Here is a 15,559-nt window from a genome sequence, read left to right on the forward strand (position 1 = left end):
CAAATGCTTGTTTAGGGCGCATAAAAGAATAAGAATGTATCAATTTCTTAAACTTATTTGCTTGAACACTGTAGGTTTAGGTTATTTTGCTTTTGCAGGCTTTTATGACCTTTGAAAGGACTGTAAAATCTTGAAAACTGTAAAAACCACATGTGCAATGATGTTAAAATTACATTTGAAATGTGGAACACGTGAAATGTGTGGTTTTGGAAGATATTCATGCGCTACCTATGTGACCACATTTTGGTTTTCATAGACTTTTACACATCTATGTATAACATAAACATTCATTCATTCATTTTCCTTTGGTTTAGTCCCTTATTTCGTCAGGGATCGCCACAGCGGAATGAACCACCAACTATTCTGGCATACGGTTTATGCAGCGGATATCCTTCCAGCCCAGCACTGGGAAACATTCACACATGCAATCATACACTAGGCCAATTTTGTTTACCAAATTCACCAATAACGCTTGTCTTTGGACTGTCAGGGAAACCGGAGCACCTGTAGGACACCCACACCAACACATTTCTCCACACAGAAACGCAAACTGGCCCAGCAGGGACCAGCGACCTTCTTGCTGTGAGGCGACATTGCTAACCACTGAGCAACCGTGCTGCCCCTTACGTATATATATCTTTTACATTTTTAACATGGAAATGCTCCAAAACCTCATGCTTGCATGTGTTCCACAACTGCTCCACATATTGTATGTAAGGAATAAAGTACATCAACAAGGTTACTATCGTAGAATAAATCCAACAGGCTTATCAGCAGATGTATCCGATTTTAGGGCTTTATTTTGTGAAAACAACCTCCTGGATGTATTTTATTCAGCTTGTTACATGGCTACTTGCTCCAAAACTAGACGCAAAACCTTGTTCTGAGCTGTAATAGTTTATTAATTCTTTAATTAAATGCAAATCTGACAGAAACTAAAACAGCTGATGGAGTATACACTAACCTGCGCATTATTCATGCACAAGATGGCGCCAAACAGACAAAAACGCAAAGCTGACAGAAATGAAACTGCTTAAATAAAGTATACCCTCGATTCTTTCATGCCAAAAACCAAAACAGTCAAAAACACGGATGAACGATAAGTAGATTTTGATATGAGCATATTCACTAACGGTCTCGAAATCCCCAGTTGAGCCTTCATTATTTAGAGCAGCACTTCCCAATTCTGTTCCTAGAGGCACACCAAGACTACATATTTTGGATGTTTTCTTATGAACCATTCCTTTCATGTTTTCGAGTCTCTTCTAATTATCTGATGATTTGATTCAGGTGTGTTTCAATAGGAAGAGGTTGAAAACGTACTGTTGGTGTGCCTTCAGTAACACGGTTGGGAAACACTGATTAAGAGGTTGTTAACTGGGAATAACATACATTGGAAAGTCGCAACTGGCCAATCAGAAGCAAGTATTCCGGACAGGCATGTAATAACTGATTTTAACATGAGATAGAACATGTTTCAATGTCATATCATAATGTGAGGTGTTTACAGATCTAATCTAAAGCCTCCTTCTCTGGCCTAACACATCAGGCCATCAGATTTTAAACTGAGGTGATTACGATTATTGCGTCTATGTTTCAACAATGAACAGAAAAGATGGAAAAGCTGGTTATTGTAGAAGTTTGACAAAAACCCAACTGACTGTTTAACATGTTATGAAAAGCATACAACAGTCGAAATAATTTGTGTCCCACAATTTTTCAAGTGTGTAGTGTGTTCATGTTTGAGATTTGACCTTTTGGATATTCCTAATGTGAATAATTCCAGATATTGGTAAGGATTAAAACCTACAGTATCCTGAGTCTAGCTTTTCTTTCTTCATTCTTTCATCAGATTTAAGCATCGTCCCCATAGTATAATTATAATTATTAATGATTGAATCTAATTTAAGCCATATGGGAAGTGGAGTTACTCACCAAGACACTGGACCTCAGCTCCACTCCACAGGCCATTGGACATGCACTCTCTCACTCTGGAGCCCACTAGAGTATAACCCGTATTACAGGAAAAAATGGCAGTCGCTCCATACACGGTTAATGTTCCAATTTTATTCCCATTCGGAGGGGTTCCAAGGTCACCGCAGGAAATTACTGAGTAAATTCAGAAGAAGAAAGTATTAGTAGTTTATACTATTTTTTGGAAATCTCAATGCATTTACAAAACATACTTTACTTAATAAATACAATACAATACATAAAAATAAAGTACAATCCCTGACAAAAGTCTTGTCATCGATCAACAAATGATAACTTGAGTTCTAGTTGATCATTTGGAAAAGTGGCAGAAGGTAGATTTTTCCAATGAATCATCTGTTAAACTGCATCCCGATCATCACAAATACTGCAGAAGACCTATTGGAACCTGCTTGGACCCAAGATTCTCACAGAAATACGTCAAGTTTGATGAAGGACAAATCATAGTTTGGGGTTACATTCAGTATGGGGGGCGAGCGAGAGATCTGCAGAGTGGATAGCAACATCAACAGCCTGAGGTATCAAGACATTTGTGCTTCCCATTACATTACAAACCACAAGAGAGAGCAAATTCTTCAGCTGGAGAGCGCTCCTTCTCATACTTCAGTCTCCCCATCAAAGTTCCTAAAAGCAAAGAAGCTCAAGGTGCTCCAGGATTGGCCAGGCCAGTCACCAAACATCAACATTATTGAGCATGTCTGGGATACGATGGAGGAGGAGTCATTAAAGATGAATCCACAGAATCTTGATGAACTCTTGATGAAATCTTGAGTCCTGCATGAACGCTTTCTTTGCCATTCCAGATGACTTTATTAATAAGTTATTTGAGTCATTGCAGAGATGTATGGATGCAGTCTTCCAAGCTCATGGGAGTCATACACAATATTAACTCTTTTTCCACTGCACCATGACACCTGCACCTTTATATTCTATACTGTACATTATTTCTGTTAAGTGACAAGACTTTAGTCTAAGCAAAGTCAGACCTTACTGTCCTTATTAAACAATTCAAAATCAAGGCATGGTCATATTTTATTTTGGTAAAATAAGCGTAATCTAGAGGCCTTTGCCTTTCATTTAAGCTATTTCTGATACCAAATGATCAACTAACAGTCAAGTTATTATCTGTTGTTCCTAAAACTTGGACAGACGACAAGACTTTTGTCAGGTTGTGTATGTGTTGATAATAGCCTATATTGCACCCACTTTCACAGGAAGGTCTTGGCTCAGGGTAATCCCAGGTGCCGTTAGCTTGGCAGCGGATGACCCTTTCACCCTTGTAGAAATATCCAGGGTCACAGGTTAGCATCATCATAGCTTCATATTTATTCTGCATGCCGTAAATAAGCCTCCACCTCCCATGATCCACTGCGGAGTGGCCAATGTCAGGGCAGTTCACAGCTGGAGGATTAAAATTATCTTATTTTAGTAAGACCTAAACATAATGCAATATATTTTATCTATTTTCTTTTTTTATTGTACTAACAGTTCTTAATGGTTTTTATACATAGAAATAAATATCAAATATCCTAACAAAATAAATAAATTGAAAATACAAATGAAGTAATGTTCCATCATCATTCAACATAACATATTTATGAAACCCAAATTCTAAACTTTTCTTATTTATACATATTTTTTAAAAAATAGTAAATAAAATAAATACAATATTGGAACCCTTTAAGAAACCCCATTGAGATTAAAACCCAATTAAAAATTAATTAAAATACAATTAAATAAGTACATTTTAAATTTAAGCAAATAAGATCATCAAGCAATATTGGTGCTAAAGAACTCACGGACGCAACGAAGGCGGGTCTCAATAGGGCTCCACCTCCCAGACTCTTGACAAAGGGTTGACACTGGCTGAGCGTTGGCCAATCGGAAACCAGGATTACAAGAGAAAGTGACTCTAGATCCAAGTGTGAAGTGCTGCCCGATGACAGTGCCATTGACTGGAGCAATAGGCATCCCACAGGAAACGACTGTGAAGGAGAAAAAGATTGAATGCTGACCTCAAAAGCAGACTCAAGTATTTTCTCAAAAACCCCAAGGAAACTGGCTATTTCTTTTCACCGTCATACTTCAAAGAATGCCCAGTGTAAACACACTGAGCGAATACACCAAACGCTGTAATGCGACTGTGCAAACACAAGCTTGCAGCGCTTCTGAAGACGGTAAACAAGTGCAGCCAGAAAGCAACAGGCTCAATCTAGGATGTAGATTATATCTGGATATGGACTATAGGATACAGAGAGCTGCATCCTGCACAGCCGTCAAGAGAATCCTGAACACAAACACAACCGTCCCCTGTGTGTCTGAACTTTTCAGCTACGCTTAAATATAGAAATGTCAACATCACAGATGGTAGAATAGCAAATCCACTGACAGAGTATTAAATACAAAACAAAAAGTACTAGCGTCATCCACTGCAATGTGTCCACATACATTTTGACATCACTATATGTGTCCAACCAAATACTAAATCCAATACACTGCAAAAAAATAAGTAGTAAATTTAAAATAAGTAGTTTAAACAAGCAGCAAAAAGTCATTTTTTAGTGTAAGAAAAGCATTTTTTTTGCGATGAATTGGTTAGGTATTGGTATTGGAGTTAGAACAACACAAATCGTACATTTTTTGTGACAACTTAATTGCTTTATGTTGAATCCACTTTGGTTGGTAGAAACAATGAAGTTAACTAAGCTGACTTGTGTTGGGGAACAGCATTTTTTACAGTGTACTTAAAATTTTTGTTTTGTTTCTAGTTTAAAAATCAAAAAAAAATCCTACAAAAAACAAAACAAAAATATTATTTTGCTTTCAGAAATATAATGTGAAAAATAAGTGTTTTCCTTTAAACAAGCTAAATAATCTGCCAAATCTTTGCTTTGAAATAGGATTATTTTGAAAACGTCCACTTATTTATTATTTACGTCCACTTTGTAACCCGTTTTCATATTTTTTGTCCCAAAAACATTGTTTCTTTGTAAACAAACAGGTAAAATGCAGTTTTTAATTTATTGTAGTAAAATATATATATAAATACATCATTTAATGAAAATGTTTTAGTAAATGTTTTAGTTTTGTTTAATAAAGTAACCTTGGTTTATACAGACAAGACAACAGCGGCATTTAAAAAACATCCGCTTTTAACCAGTTTTCATTTGTCAGCATTTTTTGTCCCAAAAACGTTGTTGTTATGTAAACAAACAGGCAAAATGCATAAAAAATTCCCTTATTTGCGTAAGACGTTGTCATGTAAATGGCCCCTTAATATACACGCTACTCGACTTTCAATCAGTCCTTGGTCAGCTGGCACATTCTATGAAAAACTAAGAAAATTATCTTGTTTTCAGAAATATGAAGTGAAAATCAAACGATTTTTCTTTTAAACGAGTGAAATTATCTGCCAATTCACCAAATTTTAGCTTTAAAATAAGATTTTATTGCTTACTTTATTGGCAGATTATTGAAGAAAAAACTCATTATGTCTGAAAACAAACCATATTTTTGTGTCAAAATGTTTTTATTTTGTGAACACATCTATTTAGTTTTTTATATTTAGTTTCAGTTTTAGTAATTTAACAGTTAACTGAACAAATCCAGTGTCACCCAGAGCAAAGTTTAATATTTGTGCAATTTACATTAAATCTTTACCAAACCTCTTAGTAATAAAAATACAAAAATAACGATCACTGAACTAAGAAAAAATAAGACAAACTTCTTCATATTAAAGATAATGTTTGTCGTTAAATTGATTTACTATTTGTCATGTAAAAGCACCATCTACATGCAATTCAAAACAGCCACATGCCAGATTTTAAGCCACAGAATGAGTGCTTATTAAATATGAAAATGATTATTATTAATTCATTTCAGTTTTTCAGTGACTGCTGTTAGTTTTAATTTTTAATTTATTGTAAAATTATAATTTTTTTTTCAATTAACGAAAATGTTTTAGTCATAGTTTTTGTTTTTATTTCTTAAAATAACCATGGTTTATACAGATACGACAATGACAGCATCTTAAAAAACTTTTAATTTGTAACCAGTTTTCAGTTGTGTGTGATTTCAGTCCCAAAAACATCGTTATGTAAACAAACAGGCAAAATGCATAATAAATTCCCATATTAGCGTAAGACGTTGTCATGCAAACAGCCCCTTAATATGCATGCTACTTTCAATCAGCCCTTGGTCAACTATACCCCACTTTCCTAGACCTTTCAGTGTTCAACAGAGCAGAAGGAAGGCTGGAAGGCTCTGGGCCCAAAGCATCTCATAGCGTCCATGTCAAATAGATATCCAGCTCCTCTCACAGGTGAGGCCTTTGTTACTCAAGAAAGTGGTGATAAAATGCAGCACTTCTGAGAGAGCAAAACTGCAGACCCCGTGGAGGGCCCTGCTTTAGTGGATGATAACTGCTTCTTTCTGAGGAGTCTCTCCCCTCGGACAGCACATTAGCAATAGTCTCGCAGCTATGGCTCCTGGCTAACCCATTTATTGTGATGAGCAATCTGACAGATGCAGCCAAGCCCTAAACATTGATGGAATACGGAATTAGCCACGGCGGCGCCGGCCTTTCTCAGACAGAGTTCAGAAGCAGATAATCGCCTCCAGACTTTGTCCAAGGTGTTTTTCGACAAGATTTTCAGACTCACCTTGGCAAAGTGGCACTGGAGCGTTCCATTGGTAGATGCCCTGCGGGGTGCGGGAGCAGGTGGCTGTGGTTTGGCCGATCAGGTTGAAGCCTCGGTCACAGTTGAAGCGCAAGGTACTGCCCAATTTCGTACCAGTCTGGCTGTGCAGTGAGCCGTTGACAGGAGGATCTGGAGAACTGCAGTATGCCGCTGTGGAATATGTAAAGAAAACGTTTATGTTGTTTACTTAAAACTACTAGGAATGTTTACGAAAACAATGACCTTTTGAGACGCTGTGGAAAGCAGAACATTGTATGGTTTCGTATTCAACCATTGCATATGTTGATTATTGCACCATTTCAGGGTCAGTATGTCTTTGAATTGTTTCAACATCTATAAATGAGAATTGAGAATCAATGTTTCCATCCAACAAGGTATATAAAGGTAACAGAGTGAGGTGCAATACCTTTTAAGACCTTTTAAAGACTCTTTCCTTACATTTTAAGACCTCACTGCCACTTTAGGTCTCAACTGGTGACATTTTAATTTAATTAAATATGTCTTAAATACTCTTCGTAAATTTCTTAAATACTGACTGCACTAAAAATAATCTTTAACGAAGACATTATTCGAATACACTAAATAAAAATGCTACTCCAGCAGATGCCGCCTAGTGACCTTATTCTTCGATGTGGAAGTGTGCCAGTTTTTGCGATATTTTTAGTACTTCCGATTTAGTTGGTTATGAGAGAAATATTTAGGAATAATAAACAGCAGCAAACAGCCAAACTACTTGCTCTACAAACAAGTGTGTTCATTACTATACTAAAAAAGTAGTATACTATAATAAGAAAAGATCAGTTTGCAACATGAAGCAGAAAAAAGAGCTCTTTTTAACTTCTAAAATCAACGAAAGTGAATAAAAGTAAAAGCCTTGCGCTGAAAATATTCCAATTGCTGTGCTCGCTCATACGTGAAGTATAAGGTCATGTTAATGCTATTATGTCAAATCTAGCAGGAGTTCATCAATTACATAAACGACCCAATGTTCACAGATTAAATTCAGGCAAACTTTAGCATAAAACATATATTGTATAATCAAAAAGTATTCCAAATTTAATGTAAAACAGCATTTAAGATATTTAATTCTTTTTAAGGGCCTTAATTTGTTTAAATTTGTGTCAAGCTACTGGACAAACTAGTAACAGCGGGTAAGCTGTCCATATGGAGGTAAGCGGCCAGCTGGTAAGCAAGAAAAGGAACGTTGTCATACCGCCCCGTAGCGTTCCTTTTAAAGACAAATGCAGCCATACGTACTTCTGGCTACATAATTCGTGATCTCCAGAAATGTATATAGGACTACGTTTTCAGAATGAGCCTATGTTGTTCAGATGTTTTGCAATGTGGTTGCAGGTTTATCAATTAATGTCATCCCATCACACCCATTTTTGTTATGATCTTTAAAAACAAAATCACATAACTTTTTTAATGCGCATCCTTGTATTACATTTTTCAATACATGTGTTTCCATCATAGTTTATGCAGTTATGCATAGTTTTTTTATGCGTTAAAATGTTTATCCTACTTAGTTGTGGGCATACTTTTTTCAGAGCATTTTCAAAATATTCCCACATCTTAGTTTCTGTTAAGCATTTTCATTCATTCATTCATTTTCTTTTCAGCTTAGTCCCTTTATTATTCAGGGGTCGCCACAGCGGAATGAACTGCCAATTTATCCAGCATACAGTAGGTGAGAGTTCAAAGTGACTATTACCGCCGTGCCTTATACCGCCGCCGTTTGAAATAACTGCTGCTCTGTTTTTAGTGTAGGACCGCAGTTTGTGAAAAAGCCGTCAGGGGGCGCAAAGAAAATTTAAAAATTTACAGAAAAAAAATTTACAGCAGCTTTAAATATGCTACTGTGCTTGTAAGTGATATTAAACAATAAGTCAAAGCATTATAAGTCCTTCATTAATCATTTAAAATTTGTTAACACACTTTATTGTAAACTTTTTAAGTGCAAAGAGGACTCGTTTTGGAATTGAAGAAATAAAAGACAACGTGCCCTTACAGCCGCAACCCAACACTGGGAAACATCCATACACTCTTGCGTTCACATACTTATACTACAGCCAATTTAGCTTATTCAATTCACCTATAGCGCATGTCTTTAGACTATAGGGGAAACCAGAGAATATTCAACATGCCAACATGGGGAGAATATTCAAACTCCACACAGAACTGCCAACTGATCCAGCTGGGGCTTGAACTAGTGACCTTCTTGCTGTGAGGCAACTGTGCTACCCACTGCACCACCATGACACCCATTAAGCATTTTTTGATATGATATTCCAAAATAAGCAAATAGGTGGATGTAAACTAATTCTTCAGGGGTCACCACAGCGGAGTAAACCGACAACTTATCCAGCATATTTTTATGCAGCAGATGTCTTTCCAGATGCAACCCATCACTGGGAAACATCCATTCACTTTCATTCACACTCATACACTACGAACAATTTTTTAGCTTACCCAATTGTGGGGGACTGTGGGGGAAACCGGAGCACCCAGAGGAAACCCATGCAAACATGGGGAGAACATACAAACTCAACACTAGAAAGCCAACTGACCTAGTCAAAGCTCGAACCAGTGACCTTCTTGCTGTGAGGCGATTGTGCTACCCACTGCGCCACCGTGATGCCCTCTTTAAACTATTTTCTACAGTGTAAATGTGACCTTACAGTCAACAGAATATCTAAAGCTGAACATCAAAATAAACAGTAAGCGCAAATGTAAACACAGCCACAAATCAAAAACACATCCGTCTGTGAAACCTGCTGCTCCTTTATTGCTTTTCGATTCCTCATCCTGTTTACTGGAAAATAGCACATATTAATGCAGCCTTCTGGCAGCGGACTGATTAAAAAAGATGCACGCTATTGAACTGTTGGAACTTGTGGAAGGTCATAAATGATGGATATATATATAACAATAAAAAATCAATCGTTTTGTTTACATTGTGTTCGTCTAAACGATACAACAAATAAAATACCATTATGCAAAGTTATGCTGTTTGACATACGCAATCCAGGACATTTAGTTTTTTCATCCTGTGGCCTGAGATCAGATCTTAGTTCTCAAAGAAGAAAAAGGATGACGGTAATGAAACCAAGATGATGTAAAAGGCGGCGTGGAGGAAATTAGGAGCAAATGGGGCAGGAATGCAATTTGTCGCATTATTAATCGCTATGACCGCATTACAGGCATATCTGTTTCACAAGTTCACATGTTCCTATCATCCTTCAGTGATACAGGTAAACAGGTTTGGCTTGTTGCCCGCAATTCAAGGGCTTCCGGAAATTTCCCCCCAAGACTATTTAATTACCTTGAGTTAATTAAAGTAAGATTAGTGAACGTTTCTGGGGGGAAATGGGAATATGTCATAGAAGTGAGGGTGGAAAATGGAAGAAGAAAAGAGTAACCTGTAGTTTTGTTGTCATTAAAGAAGGAAAAGTTAACTTGAAAAGCCAAAGTGTGCAGGGAATGAATTCATGATGCTTTCTAGATGCACTGTATGAAGAATAAGACAAAAAGACTGATTAAGAAACAGACTTTTTTTTTTTTGCAGTGTAAGCAGTCGCTTATGTATGTGCCCTTGTATTGGCAGTGACGGGATTAGATGAACAAGCTTTTACCCAACTTCCATTTAAATTCCATTAAAACAATGCTTATTTCAGTTTAACACAATGTGTGGCAGTGGTAATTTCCTTCTGGAGAATAAGGGAGCACTCACACAGGACGCATTCTGGCATTGAAAACAGCTAGACGGCAATAAACGGCAATAAAGTGAAAAGCAGCAGAGGGGTCATGAGAAGTGTTTTTCAAAAGCTCAACAGCCGTTAACTGTAGCTACATTAAAGGCACTTTAAAACACTTCATTGATGGCACAGGACTACGGAAACATACATGAACAAACATATGAAGAGTTCAGATGCAAAACCCTCTAAATCCATCAGACCTCTTTTCTTGTAAATGAGCATTTTCTATCAGGCTCCTCTGATTAGGTTCTGAAGTTTCATTTTATAGGTAATAAAAAGGTTGTTATCTAGTACATGAAATAACTTTTTTCATAAATGTTACATTTATACAAATCTTTGGTTTTTAACAAGGTAGATTTTCTTTTGCATCAAAACCAGCTAAATCCACTTGTGCCTTTTTTGCAAAACCCTCTAAATCCACCTATTGGGACAAGACATTGTAATTATTTGACAAATCACTAAAGATGCAATAGAAATTATTTTACCAAACATAAAACACATTACATGAGCCACCTAAAATTAAAAATACATAAATCTGTCAAGTACAGTAAGTGGCGGTTCATTCCACTATGATAAACCAGGGAAAAAGCAAAAGGAAAATGAATGAATGAAATCTGTCAAGCAAATGCATTAATCAATAACATTTAATTTGGCATTTATTAAATCTTAACAATCTGTTGTCATTTCTGATATTTGGGATTTAGATTTAATGTAAGTAGAATAATGTAAGCATTGCAAACATTGTAAACTAAGCTAGGTAGATTCAAATAATGTAGTGTAAAACATTATGAAACAATGTCTGTGCATTGTCCATTACTATAAAAAGCTTATCAGACGTATAGGTATTATGAAGTAATACAAATAATGTATAGTTTTATATATTATATTTATAAAACACAAGGTAAGTCTACTGGGCAAAAGGGGGAGTCTTTTAGACACTTTTAGAAGCTGTCATTCATTCATTCTCACCATACTCAAGGTCTTTATTCTCATAGCATCCACCTGGGATAAAAGAACGGTATCTTAACTTTGTCTTTCGTGAAAAGCAGTTGCCATTTATTGTATAGTAAATTGCACTCATTCAAAGTAGCGTCACTGCGCAAAAACATTATAAATGCATGCTACACTTCCGACTGTACAGTATCTTTTCTTTTTCTGATAATGAGTTTTGAGGTAATGGATGTTTTCATTTGCCATTCACTGACAGTGGCACAGGCTCATCCAGTTCATCAAACTCCATCTTTTAAAATCAAAATCGAAAGCGGAATAAAACAGTCTCCTCCTAAAAGCCGGCATTTCAGTGTGCTGCTACAGTGAAAACATATGATTTGATTCGTGCCTTTTGATTGGTTCTCAATATATAGCGGCATTTGCTGTCAAAGGCAAGTGGCGTTTAGAAGCTTTTGCCAACAAACTGTTATTTCTGGATAGGCTGACGCTGCGATTTAGATGTATTGAAGCAAATCTATTTGTTGAATGTACTACATGCCTAAAGCATTCACTTAATGTCATTATCTAATTTTTGGCGGAAGTGACGTTTAGCGGCTTTTGTATCTGAACTCTTCATACTTCATAACAACCTAGATCTATGATAATGCTGTTTTTCAAGATGCAGGGGTTCCTTGGGTCCTAATGAGCAGCATTTAGGGTTGCACGATATTGGACAATTTTGACATTGAAATGATTTTTCCCCCTGCAATATATATTGTACAATTTCACTGCATAACTTAAATAGCTCTATTTGGAAAGTCATTACTTTAGATTGATTGGGATGATTTGTATGAGAGTGAAATATAAATTTAGTTTATGTAATGTATATAAACATATAATAAACAACTTACAGTTATATATATAAACATAATGGAGCAAATGTTAAAGTGAAACAAACAGTGCTTTATGGTTATCTGGGGAGTGTCTAACAATCTTTGGGGTACAGAAATAGAATTATCAAATGTAAAAGAGATTTGCATAGTCCTCATTATATAAATAAATCAATCAAATGTATTTTTTATGCTTTTTATGTTCTCTTAAAATGCTATAAACTCTTAAAATGTTCACATAGGTCTTAAAAACACACAGAAATTATAAACCTTCACTCTATAATGGTAAAATTCTGCAGTGTCTCCACAAATCTCATGTGTTTTGACCTGTGGATTATTGACCGTCTATTTTCTTGACTCAACATTACACACATTGCGATGTGACTACTGTGGATGCACACATTGCGATATCGATGCTCAAACGATATATTGTGCAGCTCTAGCAGCATATATATAAAATAGCATTTAAAAAAATATCTGATAGGTGTATTTCACTGTCAATTGTTGATGTTTTAAATTGCAGAATAGAAAAAATATATTACAAATGTATAATAAAAATAAGAAAGCATAATAAATAGTCAAAATATAGCTTAAATTGTTCAAGATGCAGGGCTTTCTTGGGTTAAAATGAACAGCATTTACATAAAACAGATTTTGTATTAAATAGTTATGTGTATTTGACTGTTACTTTTTGATGTTTTTAAGTGTAGAATAAAGAAAATACACTCACCGGCCAGTTTATCGGATACACCTTACTAGTAACAGGTTGGACCCCTTTTGCAATCAGAACTGACTTAATCCTTCGTGGTATAGATTCATCATGGTTTTGGAAATACTCCTCAGAGATTTTGGTCCATATTGACATGATAGTATCAGGCAGTTGCTGCAGATTTGTCTGCTGCACATCCATGATGTAAATCTCTGTTTACCTCAACATAAATGTTGATACAAGGCAGGATGGATTGATGCTTTCATGTTGTTGATGCCAAATTCTGACCCTAACATCTGAATGTCATAGCAGAAATCAAGACTCATCAGACCAGGCAACATTTTTGTGTGATTGCCTGTGTGATTTGTAGCCTCAGTTTCCTGTTCTTAGCTGACAGGAGTGGCACCCAGTGTGGTCTTCTGCTGCTGTAGCCCATCTGCCTCAAGGTTTGATGTGTTGCGCATTCAGAGATGCTCTTCTGCATACCTCGCTTGTAACGAGTGGTTATTTAAATGACTGTTGCCTTTCTATCAGCTCGAACCAGTCTGGCCATTCTCCTCTGACCTCTGGCATCAACAAAGCATTTTGCGCCCAAAGAACCAAAAATATCCTGACTGGATATTTTCTCCTTTTCAGATGATTCTCTGTAAACTCTAGAGATGGTAGTGCATGAAAATTCCAGTAGATCAGCAATTTCTGAAATACTCAGACCAGCCCGTCTGGCACCAACAACCATGCCATGTTCAAAGTCACTTAAATCTCCTTTCTTCCTCATTCAAATGCTCAGTTTGAACTGCAGCAGATCGTCTTGACCATGTCTACATGCCTAAATGCATTGAGTTGCTGCCATGTGATTGGCTGATTTGCATTAACGAGCAGTTTGACAGGTGTACCAAATAAAGTGACCGGTGAGTGTAGATTACAAATGAACAATTGTGGTGGCCACATTAGAAAGCATTATAAATAGTCAAAATATAGGTTAAATAATGTGACATAATTGTTAGCCTGATAGATAAGATTTAATTTGTGCAAAAATTAAAAAAAAATCTGACCTGTCTTCATTAAAATAGAAATATTTACATTTCATTACCTTTTAAATTAACTACCAAATGGATAAAACCTGCTGGTTTGAAGGATAGTGATGGAAGCAAGTATTCAAAAGTAAGGCATCATAATATTTTGGGGTTGAACTGTGATCTTTTTTTCACAAATATGCCTGAAAAGATTTGACCTTGATGTTAAAAAAAAAGAAAGAATTAGAGTCAACAGGAAAACATCAACAAAGAAGAGAAAACAGCACTTATCTAGCCATTTTATCGGACTTTAGCTTTTTACAGAAAAATGTTAAAAGCAGTAAAAGCTCACCCGCTCTAGGACAAAAACAAATAAATAAATATAGAATCACACAGTAAACGCAAGGGCAACCCTCAAATTTTACAAGACACAAATCTTTCTAATGTTCAAACCACTGAGACATAAAACGTTCCCAGCCTTTCATCCATTAGCGCTGACAGTGGAGATTATAGATAATGGACAAATCCGTACATTTACACATCACATACCTGCAGTAAAACTATGAATAAAACCTCCACTAATGCTTTAAATGGCTTAGAGTGCTGCAAACCGGTTTTGTTTTGTGCATCAGAAAGCTCATATGATAAATGTCCTCCAAATGGCTAAAAAAAGACTGCGATTGACTGTAAACCACAGATGTGGGGTTTTAGGAGAAGTTTGTATTGTGGAAATGTAAACTCAAATGAAATTTTGCTGCAGTTTTCAACCTGACAATGACCCAAGATCCTTTTAATTTAACCATCTGGGGTCTTATGTTGATGATATAAGGGCAACGTTTAGAGCAATGTGGCAAGGCAACTTTGGGATATGATGTTATAAATGGGCAACCACGTGGGACACAGGATAACTAATTAGAGAAATGGGTTACAGATACAATACTGTTGCCCATTCTTAATAGAAAAGTAGTCAAGCAACATCGCTCTGCAAAATTGTCCGGCAACATCGCCCAAAGGTTGCCCTGTGTGTTATCAGCATTAGGGTGTTTTGAGGAACCCAGGCTCATTCTAAAAACATACCGCTATATACATTTCTGGAGAGTGCCAAATATGTCCCAGGACGTACATTTTTTTCAGTTTTTGCTTTTGTTAATTCCACCAGAGACGGCTGTGTACATTTTTGAGATCTCGAGTTTCTCTAGTGAGTGCCATTTGTGCCTGCTGCTCTTGCGTTAATCCACCAGAGGCCGCTGTCGACTGACTGACTGGCTGATCGACTGACCCACACTCCCATTTCCCTAAACCCAACCAATAATGTTTTCAAAAACACTGATTGAACTCGAACCCCGTCGTTGTGGTCAACTTCTCTCTGCTGCGTCTCAAGTCTGCCGATGTACATGGCGAGCTACTGGACAAACTGGTAACAGCGGCAAAGTCGTCCATACTGAAGTTAGCAGTCAGCTAGTAAGACCCCGTAGACGAAATGCAGCCATACGTACTTCTGGCTGCATAATTCGAGATATCCAGTAATGTATGCAGGGCTAAGTTTTTTTACAATGAGCCTATGTTA

The 15,559-nt window shown here is 36.6% G+C and overlaps 1 protein-coding gene across 1 annotated transcript in view; it reads right to left on the reverse strand.

The window, feature by feature from the left end:
- The window catches only part of csmd2 (CUB and Sushi multiple domains 2), a 543,350-nt gene that overhangs the window by 63,379 nt on the left and 464,412 nt on the right, over nt 1–15,559 (reverse strand). The window contains exons 50-53 of the mRNA XM_056479194.1: nt 6,654–6,842; nt 3,792–3,977; nt 3,199–3,393; nt 1,936–2,109 (exon numbers count right to left, since the gene is read on the reverse strand). Of these exons, the coding sequence (XP_056335169.1) occupies nt 1,936–2,109; nt 3,199–3,393; nt 3,792–3,977; nt 6,654–6,842 (744 nt within the window). The remainder of the gene's footprint in view (nt 1–1,935; nt 2,110–3,198; nt 3,394–3,791; nt 3,978–6,653; nt 6,843–15,559) is intronic.

Source organism: Danio aesculapii, chromosome 19 (genome assembly GCF_903798145.1).
Source record: "Danio aesculapii chromosome 19, fDanAes4.1, whole genome shotgun sequence".
Lineage (NCBI taxonomy): Eukaryota > Metazoa > Chordata > Actinopteri > Cypriniformes > Danionidae > Danio > Danio aesculapii.